Source organism: Drosophila ficusphila, unplaced genomic scaffold (genome assembly GCF_018152265.1).
Source record: "Drosophila ficusphila isolate 14025-0441.05 unplaced genomic scaffold, ASM1815226v1 contig_412, whole genome shotgun sequence".
In the NCBI taxonomy this organism is placed as follows: domain Eukaryota; kingdom Metazoa; phylum Arthropoda; class Insecta; order Diptera; family Drosophilidae; genus Drosophila; species Drosophila ficusphila.
The window spans coordinates 5,010,064-5,025,047 of NW_025064326.1; the positions used below are offsets into that span (position 1 = coordinate 5,010,064).

General features: G+C 41.3%; 2 protein-coding genes across 3 annotated transcripts; one reads left to right on the forward strand and one right to left on the reverse strand.

Moving 5' to 3' along the window:
* The first annotated feature begins 9,008 nt into the window (after positions 1-9,008).
* On the forward strand, positions 9,009-12,136 carry LOC108089960 (short-chain dehydrogenase/reductase family 16C member 6). Its single transcript, XM_017188452.2, has 4 exons — positions 9,009-9,531; positions 11,011-11,128; positions 11,274-11,874; positions 11,932-12,136. The coding sequence occupies exons 1-4, from the start codon at positions 9,376-9,378 to the stop codon at positions 12,032-12,034; spliced, it is 978 nt and encodes a 325-aa protein (XP_017043941.1). The 5' UTR covers positions 9,009-9,375; the 3' UTR covers positions 12,035-12,136.
* LOC108089959 (probable ATP-dependent RNA helicase DHX35) lies at positions 11,989-14,463 on the reverse strand. Of its 2 annotated transcripts, none has more exons than XM_017188451.1 (5): positions 14,273-14,463; positions 14,128-14,219; positions 13,971-14,064; positions 12,170-13,917; positions 11,989-12,100 (listed from the first exon to the last, which is right to left on the reverse strand). In XM_017188451.1, the coding sequence occupies exons 1-4, from the start codon at positions 14,399-14,401 to the stop codon at positions 12,196-12,198; spliced, it is 2,037 nt and encodes a 678-aa protein (XP_017043940.1). In that variant the 5' UTR covers positions 14,402-14,463; the 3' UTR covers positions 11,989-12,100; positions 12,170-12,195. The 2 variants fall into 2 exon arrangements, with proteins under 2 accessions (XP_017043940.1, XP_017043939.1); XM_017188450.1 differs by having other exon boundaries at positions 12,003-12,118.
* Positions 14,464-14,984: the final 521 nt, after the last annotated feature.

Here is a 14,984-nt window from a genome sequence, read left to right on the forward strand (position 1 = left end):
GGACTGGAAGTGTTATTTAATTAGTTTTATGACCGCCTAAGGCAGCGCTGTCTCCAAAGAAATATTAAAATGGGCTTAAGTCATGTGACTTTTGGCCAATTAATATAATGCATTTGAGTGGCAGTTATGTGTTGGAGATTTTATCATGTTGAATTTATTGTTTATTTTAGATTTAAATAAATTTAAAGTAATAGTATTTTTAACTCTTAAATAAATACACAGGAAGAAATAACTCTGACTAATGGTTTACATTTTTAAATTTTTAAGTTAAACATTTTCTTTGAATGCATCAGTGAACTTTTGTGATTCCAGAAAAAAACGTTTAGCACCTCGTTCTTCGATAATTTGAAGGCGAATTATTCATGTTCTCGACGCTTCTCGATATTGCAACATCCGCAACTCGCAGCTTTTGTTTTTGCATCTGCTGCATCCGCCGTGTCGATGATTTCGCTTCCTTTCCACTTGTTGCAAGCGATCGCCCTTGAATTTTGTTTTGATTTCGGGTTTTTGCCGCCTGGCAAGTTGCCTGCACTTCCTGCGAACGACCTTGTGGAGTTCAAAAGCCGCTCTGCATCGACAGCTGAAAGAATAAGTGGTTCTGGGTAACTTGGCTTAATCATCGCCAAACGATGATTCGCTGTTAAAGCAGATTACTAATACGCAGTGTGAGCCCGTCGATCAGATTGACAGTTTTATGCGATGTTCGACCTTCGGTGGGCGAACTGAGATACAAAACCTTTTGCAACTACAATAGGCAGGCGAGTTGTATAGTATCTTTAACTAAAGCGCAGATGTTGCCTGCCGCATTTCCATAATCAAGCGATGTTTTCGGCCAATCGAAGCATACAAGAAATACACAAAGCCAGACTTTAAACAAGATCGGATTGCCGTGAGCGCGGAAGCACCCGTCGACAGCTCAAGCCAATATCAATCCAAATCTGAATCTAAATCGGATTCGGAATCGGAATCTGAAGCAGCAGCAGATTCCGGCGGAGCTTCCGCTTCAGTGCGAGATGCGTTCCAAGCGAAATCCAAACAATCAAGATGCAAATTGTTGGCACAACAATGGAGCAGCCAGCTCAAATAGCAGACAAAAATAATCAATCTATTTAAACAACGGATACAAAGAATGGCCTTAGCTCGCATTATGCTTTTTTCGATTGGAATTGAACTTTGGCTCACTTACAGTTCTCCTGCGGTTTTTTTTTTTTTTTTTCATTTCGATGTTTGATTGGCCATATAGAATTTCTATCATTAACATTGGGGCATCAACAACTCGTCTGGGGAATGCGTGAAGGTTGCCGGGCGTAATTGCAACTTGTTTTTACGGCCAAGAAGCTTGGCCGCGGCCAATCGAACAAAACCAAAAACTACATAAAAAAAATGAAAAAACAAAAAATACTTTTTAAATGGTTTTGCCCGATCGGCAGATGAGAAATGTTGCCAAATTTGACCCCAAGAGGCCGTCGCTTGTTCATTTACACATTAGTTGAAATTTAAATGCGCTGTTTGCGTTGGCCGTTTTGGCCGAGAGTGTGGGGCTTTTGTCGCACCACACGAAAAGTGATTGGCAACAAATTAATCAAGACCTTGCCAACCGCAGCCGAGTCTCTCAGCCAACAACTCCAAACTTCAGCATCAGCAGTCGGCAGTCATGAAACCTTTTATTCAGGCGCTAAGTGTGAAGCCAAGAAGAAGAACCCATCATACACCTTATACCATATAGCATATATAATACCATATAGCCATAGCCAAAAGTATGGATTACGCAATGAGCGAATCATAAAAAAACTATCAAAATGATTGATGTCTGCAATTTAGCGCATCTGTGTAAAATGTGAAGACGAAAAACGGTCTGTTCGTTGTGACACAAAAGAATTAAGTGCCCGGGCGCATTTTAAATTCGTCACGGAAAACGTGACAAAAATTTCCATATGCGAAAAGGAATAAAAAATGAAAATGGAAACAAGAAACACCGGCAAACAAACGAAACGAAACGTAGAGATGATTGCGAAAATGCACAGTGCAGAGTACAGCAAACTTTGACACACATTTCGCGCAGACTTTGCCAAGAATCTTAGCATCCGAATGAGCCATAGACCCCGCCCCCTTTGGCCCTGCCGCCCACATCTAGTTATATTAAATACCGAATACTGCCTCCGCCGGCGAAGACAATGCAACATAAACAACAACCAGCGGGCTAATTGCACAAGAGGCGGACTCTTTGGCGGATTGGTTCGCTTAGAATCGCCATTTGCCTAATCAGCGCCATAAATCTGACAAATTATATAAACGCTGAAAAGAGGGTGTGTGCGGAATTGCTCAGCCATCCAGCCAGTCAGCCAGTCAGCTAGTCAGTCAGTCAGCCAGAGGCAGATGCGGATGTCTGATGATCCCATAGAATTTCAAACCACCCCATCCATCCATCCATCCATCCGAACTTAACCCATCGCCTCGCAATCCGGTGAATATGCAATGGCAAGCGCTCCGCTTTGCATAATTTGTGTGTGTGTTTTACATTCAGCTTTTCATATTTTTTCTTGCTGTAATTTTTACATCATCATCATCCGTTGGCAGACTCACTCAAAAAAAAAAGAAACCATATATTTTAAAATTGTGATATAAAACTAGAAATTAAATTTAGAGGTCAGCAAAAATTTATCATACGTTTTAGTAAGAATTTGCATAACTTTTTATCATAGATAAATTTAAACTTCATATTGTTATATATATTATGTTTCATTTTCCTAATATAAGCGCTTTTTAGTAAAATCTAATTATATTTTTTTTAAGTGCCTTTATCGTCGTGGAGGAAGTTGCATATTTATAAGGCAAAAGTTAATTTTTGTTTGCCAGCCGGGGTGTCATGCTTATGAAATCAATTGAACATATGTTCCAAGTGGCCAGCGCATGCTGAAGTCATAAATCAGAAGCGCTTAGTCAGACAGTTTTCCGCAGGCTGGCCGCAAAAAACAGATGAGAACCGTCAAAACAAAAGACTTAAGCAACAAACGCGAAATTTTCTCTGCTGGATTCAAACTGAATTGGTTTCGCCTCGCCATTATGAGTCTTCAGTTGTTTTGATCTACAATAATGTGCTTGATCTCAGCTTATATGGCTACCAAGTTCTGCAATCGAATGACTTTGTTGTCAAATTGGATTCATCAACTTGACGTTTCTATTGTTGTAGAATTTAAGCCATTTATTAACGCTTCTAAACGACTATTTTATTTTAATTTGGTGTAACTAATGCTTTTTGTTTAGAATTAAATCGTTGTTTTCCTTTTTTTGTTAGCTTGACAGAAAATTAGAATATTTTGACAGAGTCAGCAAAATGTATAATAAACTATATTTCCGATTAAAGGTTGATTTCCCAAATGCATGCCATGAAATATCTTCTGTTTTTAATTAAGGGCATCATGCAACGCTGGATGTTCTCCCTCACAAAATTAATTTCAGCCCCGCCAAAAACATGGCATGCAACTTGGCTTGCTGCAACGCACTTGTTGCAGCCACAAATGCAAGCCCCCCGGGCCAAAAAAAAGCGACTTGCGTTGTGTAAAGTTCATGGGTCGCCGGCTATTTTGTGGCTCCGATGTTGCTAATGTTTCTGATGTTGCAGTTCGCCAAACAATTTCAGGGTTGGCTGGTTTTTTTTTTTTTTTTTTTTAGCTGGCTGCTTCTTTAGTCATCAGCACACACAAACCACAACTGCGTTGGGGGCGACCTCATCTGTCAGCAGAATTAGAAGCAACATCGGCGGCGGGAACAGAGTCGCCGTTTGTCAGTCAGATCTTGTCACATGTCTGCCAACGCACTGCCCTCCACTCCACTCCACTTCACTTCACTCCACTTCATCCCAAATCACATTCTGCTCCCCTCGGAAAGGTGGAGATGCGTGCCAAGTCGAGTCAAATTGTTATTACATTTTGAAAAATCCGAGATCCGAAAAACAAACGCAAAAACAACGACCTGTCCAACTTGTTGTTAGTCGGCGGTCAAACAAGTGCACTTTAGAAATTGTTCATAAATCATAAACACCAATGGGGGTACCGAGAAACGAGCCAGTTTGAAATGTAAAACGTTGAAGAAGTGCTAAGTGCATTCCGCTCAGTCGTTAACAATATTTTTATTGTTTACAATAATGTACGCAGATAATGTTAAGCGCACACAGAATTAACCCAGTGTGCGAACGGCTTTTGATCTGCCCGATTTTGGCATCGGTTCAGGGGCACTAGCACACTCGTAAAAAATGCCCTTACATTTGTTATATTCAAATGGCAAATTAGAAAAACAATGTTCATTTCCTAGTTTCAGAAAAGTGCTTTTGAGGCCTACCAATGAAGTTGGTAATTTCTAGAAAAGGAAAACAGTTTCAATATCTAAATAAATTATGGAAAAATACTTTGGAAACTCTGAAGTATTATAATGTTATAATATTATCTTAACATATTTTTTAATCTGAATAAAAATTCTACCGATAACTTAAACCAATTTTTTATTAGTGCGCACCAGATTTATGTGACAAGGGAAAGGCTTCTAGTTTGTTTGCTTTTTCGACCCCCAAGAACATCTTCGGGGGCCAAATGGACATGGGTATTAATTAATCCACGGCGACTCGTGCCAAGCGGCGACTCCATTGAGCCACAATCTCGGATCGGACAAACTGCTCTTAACAGTTTAGCGGCTCTGGCGGATAAAAACAACAGCCAGGCCGCAATCATGTGGATTTGGATGTGGATATGTGGATGTGTGGTTGTGTGGTTGTGGATGATGATACCAGTTTGCCTCAACCTTGAGCGGAGCAACAACAACATTTGCTTACCCAGTGCGAGATTCGAGTTACCAGTACCACGAAGAGCACTTCTTGAATCGCGGCAACTTTGTTGTCTTCGTTTTAGTTGTTGTTGCTGTTTTGGACCGGCGATAACGCGGATGCGAAAAAAAGTGAATGTATAAAAGCCACTTGATGACGTTGCCGCAGCCTCATCTTTTCGGTACGTGACAGAACCATTAAGTAGTAACCAGTCCGAGTTCCGCTACGAACCCAAAGATTCCGAGACAATATATCCAGTAGTCAGTCGGATCAGTCGGATGATCAAGAAGTGGATGGCATAATGCGGAAAAGCTATCAATGGTTCAATGGTTAAAGCATACTCTAGAAACGATCTACATGATTCATCACTTGAGGTTCATTGATGGGCAAACGTCCGAGGCGAATATAAAAGAGCATTCCGCTAATGTTGATTTATATCACTTCATTAATATGCGAAAAAACATAATCCTACAGTTCTGTCTTGAAGCCTTAATGACCCAATCAATCAAGCCCACAAACCTGGTCATTTGCAAAATGTTCCAGCCAATAAAAAACAACACAAAACATATTCATGTATTATATTTTATCTATCACTTTGGTTCATTGCACCCCCGTGATCGTATAATATCGTATTATGGCTGACATTTTTCATTAACTCCGAGCTTACCACATTTATCTTCTTTGTTTTTAATTTGGTCTTGTGTAAATCTTCAGAACTGGTCGGAAACACGAAACCAACTTCATCGCTTTATATTTCAAACAGTTGACACAAGTGAATCCAACAGATATCGGGCAATATTTCAATAATATTTATAATACCGAGGGCGGAAAAATATGTAACCACACGCAAAAGGCAAATAAAAACAGCTTTAACTAATTATTTTTTTTTTTTTTTTGTAATTTTGGTAAGTACAAGTGTCATTCGATCAAGTGTCCCTGATTATTAGAAAATTCAAAAAATAAATTAAAACAGCTAATGGAACCATTTATCATCTATGCCGCTTGACCTTAACACATACCATTCATAAGGTTCGGTTCACGCTTCAGTTTTTAAATTATGTTTTATCAATTCCGAAATCCGTTAAATATTTGCAGTTGTTAATATGCGTGAAGTTTTAGTGGCTTGATTAAATATTGGGTTTAAATATAGGTGGGTCGATCTCTCTACATGAATGAGCAAACTAAAATGGGCTTGTGATGTTTGGGATATAAACAATATATATTGAAATATAGTACACTTGATTTTTATAGAAATAACTTTTCAATTTAAATCATCGTAAAAAAATGCTTATTGTTGTTTTTTTTTTTGTTTATAACACAGATGTTATTAAGAGCTTATGAAAGCATTTCGACCCTGCTAGCGGGGACACGAACCATGCCATAGCTTTACCCGAACCAGTGCTATCTCGCTCCCACTTGTGGCAAAAATGCCGGGTGCAGTATAGCCGTCCCGCTCGGCAGCTCGACGGCCAAAGAAAACAGCGGATGCAAAAATGTCGACAATCCACGTTCTGTTTTTCCTCGGCGCCTGTTAACGGACGCGCGATACAACAAATCGCACTACACAAAATTTTACTTGAAAAAAACTCACTTTAATGCCAGCCAACGAGGAGCGAGCGTGCCGAGCGTCCCGGCGAGAACGGTTTGCTGCTGGCCGCATTTTTCTAACGCCAGTCGGCGGGGCCCCGTTTAAAGAGCCCATTTGGCATTTGGTCACCTGTTGAGCATCGAGCCCTTGTCACACACATAACAACATAAACACACATAACTCGTTCGGGGAAAATGGGTGAGAAAAGGGTCGCAGGGAGAAAAAGGGTTGGTTGGCTGGCAGGGCGGCTGAGTCAATCAGACAAGAGGCCAATTACAATTGTGATTGCCAATAGGCCCGGGACCTATCATCGAATGCAATGGCCAAACAATGGCCAATGCCACATGAAGCACGAACTCCACCCACATAATTGAGGCAACAGGATGGAAAGGCGGCCGGCTAACCTGTTTTCGGTTATTTCGGCCCGTTCTTCTGCAGATTCTCGGCCTTATCGAATGGCATCATCAGATCGTTTCGACTGCCTGCCCCGTTCGTTCTTTTGGCCGGGCCAAGAGCCACTCTTGGCCATTTGGCCACTTGGCCACTTTGGCCTGTAATGGCTTTATCCCCGCTTTAAAGCATTTCTGGTTGGTCTGTGCCTTGCGTACCAGTCACAGTAAACAGCTGACTTTGCTCAGGCTATCGCCAGCGGAAACGGAATTATCTTTTCCAAAGCCGAAGTTTGAATACCCTTTTCTACTTTAAACTTAAATAAATTAGTTAGTTTTCTAATTTGATCAGAAACATATTATTCTTTTAGTATATTTATGTGAGCATAATCAACACTGAATAAGTTATCACTTAAAAAACTAAATTTGCATCATTCTACGCGTAATAACGTTGGTATAAAAAACCTAATTTTATGTATAATAAAATTATGCAGTACAACTTTCCATCTGAGTGAGTTAATCACCCTACAAGAAAGATCAAGGGTGGGTATTATGAGACTGAAATTCATGAGACTCTTCTCGAGGGTATAAAAACAATACACGGCGTCCATGAGGCAATCGCTTTGGCTGTGTGTGTGCAGCCAATAAGAGCCGCCACCCAACTATGTGAGGGCAACCACCATCTGCCGGTTGCTGAGCGCCTGGTGCGCGGTTTGTGTCATTCGACCAACACAAATTTTAAGGTTTTTTTCTGGATTTTCTCGCAGTTCGAATGCAGGCACTGGGTGAACGCTTGCCGACCAATAAACTCAGCAACCAAAGTTGCGACGAATAAAAGAAGCAGACGTTGTGTGTGTGTATTAATGTGTATCTGCATCCGTGTCTGTATCTGTGTTTTGTGCTCTGTGTGTATCCGTCGGATTGCTCGTATCGATAGGGCGCCGCTCGTCCATCTGCTGACTTCTGAGAGCCTGGCCAAAATATCGGTAGTTTTGTTGGCCGCGTGACGATTGCCGCGTGACTGAAATTGATTGGAATCGGTATCGATAAAGCAGGTGATCTTGCCACCTCGCATCCTGCTTAATTTATTAGCTAAATAAATTACTTCATATTAATATAATATATAGCAATATAACCAAAACGTTTTTCGAACTTTTTTCTGAGCCGAATAATAACATTTTTTGCCATTGTTTGACGAGAAAAATGATTCATGATTATTCCTTTTTTATACGATTCTTACTTTACATCTTGCTTGTAACTTACAGTTTCCAAAAATGTATCTATTCATGGTGGAGATAGTAGCATTTTAAATTGATTTTGTAGATTCAGCATTTCTTGTTAGGAATTAAAACGGTGACGAAAAATAAATGTTATAGTCAAAGCGTAACGAAATCAATGCATGATTACTATATATGAACACTAGAGAGAACTAGAAGAAACTATAAATATACCATATAAAGGAAAATTTAAAAAAACTGTTCAAGGAAATGAGAGAATTCTAACTTTAAAATTAAATATAAGGACTTTATTTTCAGCAGTTTAAAATAAGGAAATATATGTACCTGTGATGGCCACCATTGCTATTTCTTCAGATAACAATTAAAAGGCATTTAGTTAAAAGACCTCAAGCCAAATAACCAGTTTCTCAGGGCGAATGGTTTTCAGTTGTTTGTTTCTTCAGAAGGTGTAGCATACTTTTCGGTGAACTCAAACGAATCAGTTAATGTTTTTTTGGCAATTGTCTACAACAACAATTTGGGCAAAATCATTTCTATTATTCAAAAATACGTTTTTAATACGGTTCAAATAATAAACAAGTCAGATTTCCAATCCCCAGTTTTGTTTAGATTTTAGTAAACATATGTATATTTTAAATGCTGTTAGTTTTTTTTAAGTTTTTTTATTATTTTTTTTTACCAACATAGAAGACTGGCCTAGACTGTTCGCCTTAGATCTCCAATGTAGCATGCGAATGGAGGCGAAATCAACATAAAATGTAATCAAATGCTCGGCGACTAAGACAATAAAATGAGTGAGGAAACAGGTCGAGTGGGCCACCGCCAGCTGTTCGGCTAGAAAGAGCAAAAGTAAAATTAAGAAAGTGCTCAGATTCGGTTTATGCTGCGCCAAGACCATTGTGTGAATGTGAATCCCGCATAATGGAAAAAGGCAACAAAATAGAAACAGCGTTGGTTTGGGCTTGAGGTATTCGGTTTTTGCCAGACGACTCTCAGTCTTTATTGTGACTCCAGCTTAGACGGACGTGAGTGCCCGAGGCCAACCAGCATAAAGTTCGTGCAAATCGAAATCCGAGTCGGCAAGCTAGGAAGACAGTGAAATTCAAGCGAATTTCATTTGCATTTGTGCGGGATCATTAACATGCACGGCTAAGCGCCATCAAAAGTGGTAAAATTGCGCATGCACTCGGCATTTTGTGCGGTGTGCCACAGCCCTAATCAGCCATTCAAGCTGCGCATGCGCAAGGAATACATAATACAATACACAAACCAATCCCAGATCGAAACTCCCGCGCACGTGTGTTCGTCAATTCAAATTTCCAAGGGCAATTAAACCCCATCAACATGACCTCCTCGCCGGGACTCCTCCACATGGACCATCCGCTCAAGGCCTTCTATATTTTCTTCCTCGACCTGATAGTGTTCACCTTGAAGTCCATATTTTACATACTGGAATCGGTTTACTATAGCCTGCTGCCCCAGCGTTTTAGAAAGCTAAAGGTACTACGAAAATAGGCATATTTTAATCTGAACTCGATCCACTTTCTTTCATTCCCAATTGACCCTGAGTCGCGTTGACTGTGCGAGAGACACCCACAATTATTTATTTTGAAAGCGGCTTCCAGTTTGCCACTTGAAATCAATCATAGCTAGGGCTACCACAAAGTCATATCTCTTGTTGGTTTTTTGCAGGCCGTCAGTTTTGGCAATTTCACAAACATTAATGAGGGCCACGCGCAATTTTGTGGCACATAAAAAAATTTGTTTCGCTTTTTTAAAAACAATGAAAGTGGTCAGCATGAATTTATGATGCTCTCTGTCTGCAAAATAACCGGAAGCGAGAAAAGCAAATACTTTAATTTAATTTAAACACACGGTCTGCTTGTTTCAACACGGAGCCAGAAAAACTTTCCAATTTATTAGTTTATTTAACGTACCTCATTTGCAAGCGCTTTAAAAAAAAAGGGGTTTGTCGTAAAAAGCGTTTGAACAAACCTCCGGCTTTGTTTTGATACGCTTCGATGGTAAACAATTTTGTTCACACGCTTTGCTGGCTATTTGTGAATAAACCCTCTTCTACTTTACATTTTTGGCTTCTGCAGATTTGAGTTTGAGTACTTAAACTACCGAGCGGCACTTAAAAAATTTGTTTAAATATTTGCCAGCTTATTTGCTTTTATGGAGCTTTGTTTTCAATTACCCAAAGCCTAATGGTGACATTGAATTTAAGTTATTTGTTAGTTGGGAGCAAATATTTTCGATGACAAAACAAAACGCATCTTCAGTTTTTAGCCAAAAATATCCGTGACTTGCCAGTCCATCAAGCGCGTAACCAGCTTAGTATGACAACGAGTTTTTCCTCAACCAAAACCTTGCCTTTTCCTTAGTCATTATTGTTGTTTTTGTTGCAAGGTGCACGCTCCACGCACACCAAACAAAAATTGCATAGAAAAGTATATATAAATTACAAGCAATCAGTTAAAAGAAAAAGTTGCGATCTGCCTAGCAGACAGGAGGAAAGAGCTTCATGCCCAGCGATATGATGAGTGAACCAATATGCCCTGCTGTAGGGGATTGAACTCCGCAAAAACTGATTGAACTTTGTCGTGGGTCCGAAGAAATAAAAGCTAGACTTGCGCCACACAACTTGTATTATGATTCAAGCATATGTTGCAAAAGCGTCGTTGGCCAAAATAAAAATTTTAAATTATGCAAAATGCCCCAGTCATTTTAAATGCACCATCATAAGGCAGTCGCACCTTTTTCGTATGCTAAAAAGGTAGCGAACCTTATATGTATATATTACAGTTTATGACTCGAAAATAAAATGAAAGTAAAATAAATATAGTTGTTAAAGGAATGATAACTTCAACAACCTTCTAACTAGATTTATAATGTATTTGCTTCTTTAATAAATGAAATATGAAATATTTCAAATTGCTTAATAGATTACTTAATATTATTTTATACCCCTAACAGGATGTCTCTGGTCAGGTGGTGCTCATCACAGGAGGAGGCGGAGGCGTTGGTCGCTTGATTGCGTTAAACTTTGCTAAACTGGAGGCTCGCATAGTCATCTGGGATATCAATCAAGAAGGTAAGAGGCTGATAAATCGCACCCAGGTGCTAATTACTCCGTCACAGCTTCTGCACGACGGGTCAAAAAACCCGCTCGCAAGTGAAAGCTGTTACATTTACAATTTGATTAGCTTCACAATATTTGACAATAATTTTCCGCTCAGCCATCAAGACAACGGTGGATTTGTTGGCCAAACACGGTTATGATAACTGCAAGGGTTATGTGGTCGACATATCGGATCGAGAGCAAATATACCAGCGGGCGAGCCAAGTGACCGAGGAAGTGGGTCCGGTTGATATACTGATCAACAATGCCGGAATCGTCTGCTGCAAGCCCTTCTGGGAACTGCACGACCGGGTCATCCAAAACACGTACAACATCAACATTATTTCGCATTATTGGACCGTGAAAGCATTTCTCCCTCACATGATGCGGAATAATCGGGGTCATATTGTGACCGTGGGCTCCGTCACTGGAATGCTGGGCACCTACGGATGCAGCGACTACGCGGCCACCAAATACGCCTGCATCGGTTTCCACGAGAGTTTGCTCACGGATCTAAAGGCCCATGGCTATGATAAAATCCAGATGAGTTTGATTTGTCCGTACTACATCAATACTGGCATGTTCTCCGGTGTTCGTCCTCGAATGATGCCCATGTTGGAGCCGCAGTACGTGGCTGATCGCATAGAGAACGCCGTCCGGTGCAACGAAGTGTGGTGCGTCCTGCCAAACTCCATTCGACTGCTTACGCCTCTTAAATGGTAACTTATTTTAATATGTTACTTATATCTGTGGTAATTATCCTTGTTATTTTTCAGTCTTTTGCCCGCCAAAATGTGCTGGGAGCTAATGTCGCGAGTCATTCGCGGTCCCGAGTCTATGATGATGTTCCAGGGTCGTGGACGCGTGGCCGCTGGTTAGACTCAAAGTGAACACAGCACCAGTTCCACATACTTTTAGCTTAAGTTGTTTTCAAGAGGCGTTAAACTATAATGTTACAATAAACTAAATTAATCGATTGAATGCTTTCTAAAGAAGTTGGTCAAATCAACTCACTCTTATCCCTAAGGTCCGATTTCCTGCTAATCCCGCACTGTCATCTGCTGATAATAGTGTGGAGCCAGCTCCGTCAGCCACTCCCTTTTAATCACCGTCACGTGGTTCATGAACAACTTGGTCGTTTGGAGCAGTTCCGCGTAAACCACATACTGCGCTTGCGGCAACGTGTAAAGTGTGGAGTTTGGATGTATGGCCAACTCAGTGCCGCTGCTGATTTGTCGATAAACTCCGGAGTGATGCAGATAGGCCACCTGGGTGAAGAATCCTGCAGTGATGCACTTGCACAGCGTTTCCACATCTCCCTTGCACGAAAAGATCGGAATGCCGTACTTTTTTCTGGCCAAAGTGATGAGCTGTTCCCTCAGTTCGTGGGCCCTCTTCAGATTTCTGTAGATGAGGTAGTACTGGCCACAGAACTCCTTGGTCATGCCCTCCTCCACAAAGCCGGTGTAAACGTTCAACAGCGTGATGAAGTCCCCCTCGGCCACTTCGAAGTGTCTGTGGGCAATTCGTCCACTTTGCTGGGCAACCGCTGAAACTGGTCGCGAAAAAATGGACTGAACTTGCAGCATCGCAATGATAGTGATGATCTCCTCGGAGCAGCCCATCTGCCCGGAAACGTAGAGCATCTTCGAAAGCATCGCGCTGAAGGGCAGCTCGGCTAGCAGGTAACCCACTGGCTTGGTCAGATTACCCTGCTCATCGATGGCGTCCAGGGCGAAGAGACCCTCCAACGCAGATAGAAGATTCTGTGCCGGCGGCGGAGAGGGAAAATCAAAGCGAAGAATGTTTCCAATGCCCAGGGCCTTCAGTTGGAGCACAGCTCCGCTCATTTCGCTGCGTCGCATCTCTGGCGGCTGCCGAGGAGCCAGTGCATCAAAATCCGCCTTTGTATACAATCTGTAAACTTTTCCCGGACGCATTCGACCCGCTCGTCCTGCTCTTTGGATCGCCGAGGCCTTGCTCACGGGAACGACCACCAAACTATCGCTGCAGGTACTGGGATTGTACCACTTCACCTTCACATAGCCACAATCTATGACGTAAACTATTTCAGGAATGGTAATAGAGGTCTCAGCAATATTCGTGGCCAGCACTACCTTTCGCACACCTTTTGGTGGCGTAAAAAAGACAGCCAATTGATCGGTGCTGGACATGCTCCCGTACATGGGCAGCACCTTGAGGTTTTCCTGCTCCGAGCTGGCAATGTATTCTCGCAGGAGATCCAGTGCCTCGAGGACTTCCTCCTGACCGGTAAGGAAGGCTAAAATATCGCCAGGCGGTTCCTTCTGATGCAGTTTCCAAACCGTCTCCACTGTTTCCTTGACATAATCGGCACAGGGTTCGTTGAGGTAGAAATTACTCACAGCATGCATTCGACCTTCGATGCTAAGCTTCACACTGACCTCTCCTGATCCTGGCCAGCTAAAGAATTCGCTGAAGAAGCCCGCATCTATGGTGGCCGATGAAATGATAAGCTTGAGGTTGCTCCGCTTGCGCAGGATCTTCTTAAGAAGACCCAGTACCATGTCGGTTAGCATATTTCGCTCGTGGGCTTCATCTACAATAATAACTCCGTATTGGGTGAGCAGCGGATCGGCGAGAAGTTCGCGCAGCAAGATTCCCTCGGTCATAAACTTGATCTTGGTGTCCGGGGTGATCCTCTCGAGAAAGCGCACAACGTAACCCACAGTATCGCCCACAAGTTCTCCCCGTTCTTGGGCTACTCGATTTGCCAGGGTAACCTTAAAAGGGGTTTTTTAATATTGTAATTTATGGAGGAAAAGGGATTTCTTACGGTGGAAACACGTCGAGGTTCGGTGATGCCAATAAGTCCCTTGGTGTGCCAGCCCCACTCGTATAAATACTGAGGAACTTGGGTGCTTTTGCCGCTGGGGGTATAATTAATAAAGTTAACATGCTGTTTTATGGGATTCCTAGAATTCCATACTAACCTGCCGGTTTCTCCCACTAGAATCACCACTTGGTGCTTCTCTAAGCAGTAAAGTATTTGATCCCGGTACTGACGTATTGGCAAGCGCTCTCTCTGAAATTGATAATATAAACAGAATAACTCATTTAAATAATGAAGAAACATACCTGCTCCACAAGTCCCAGATTGTGGTTGGCATTAAATATAAAGCCGGAGGACTGCTGTTCGCCACCCACGCTTTCCGAAATAGCATCGTCCGTATCCGGCTTTAAGAATTTTGGCTTAAAGGTTGACATTTAAGACGATTTGATTAAATTTCTTAAATATATGAAATTTAAATGTGAGAGAGCGTTTTTTGTTTTGAAATCTTAACAATCAGCTGTTCCCATTATCGATAGACATGGCTTGTAAAAACCATATCGATTTTCGATAGCAAGCACTCAACACTAAGTTGAAAGATATGGCACTCGGAAATTCAAATAGCTTACCTTTTCAATTTTCATGTTTTTATAAAAATTTAAGTATGGCTCATTTTAAAAACTTATGCAATTTTATTATATTTATTCAATGCAACTTATTTAATACAAAATATTCATAGTTTTGCTCCATATCGCGACTATCGATAATAATATTCTGTTAACAGATATAGCTGACTGACACGTCTCGTTAGAAAATACGTTACTTTACTTTTAAAAGTTTAATTTCCCATTCCTCTTCCCCTTGGAAAATGAGTAATATATAAAGTCCATAACATTCACCTGGATAATTCATGCACATGTTAGGCCATTTGCGGGCACGTTGCAGCACCGGCATGTCCCTTAAATCGAATGAAAATAACTCTAATTGCCAGTGGCAAGGCCACTTTTATTCTCTGCATAC

Excerpts from the sequence above, each read along its gene's own strand:
- LOC108089959 (XM_017188451.1), bottom strand. The coding sequence starts at position 14,401 with ATGTCAACCTTTAAGCCAAAATTCTTAAAGCCGGATACGGACGATGCT. Across the intron at positions 14,065-14,127 it reads CTAGTGGGAGAAACCGGCAG|CGGCAAAAGCACCCAAGTTC; the intron begins GTTAGTATGGAA and ends TTATACCCCCAG. Across the intron at positions 13,918-13,970 it reads AACCTCGACGTGTTTCCACC|GTTACCCTGGCAAATCGAGT; the intron begins GTAAGAAATCCC and ends ACCCCTTTTAAG.
- LOC108089960 (XM_017188452.2), top strand. The coding sequence starts at position 9,376 with ATGACCTCCTCGCCGGGACTCCTCCACATGGACCATCCGCTCAAGGCC. Across the intron at positions 9,532-11,010 it reads AGCGTTTTAGAAAGCTAAAG|GATGTCTCTGGTCAGGTGGT; the intron begins GTACTACGAAAA and ends TACCCCTAACAG. Across the intron at positions 11,875-11,931 it reads CTGCTTACGCCTCTTAAATG|TCTTTTGCCCGCCAAAATGT; the intron begins GTAACTTATTTT and ends GTTATTTTTCAG.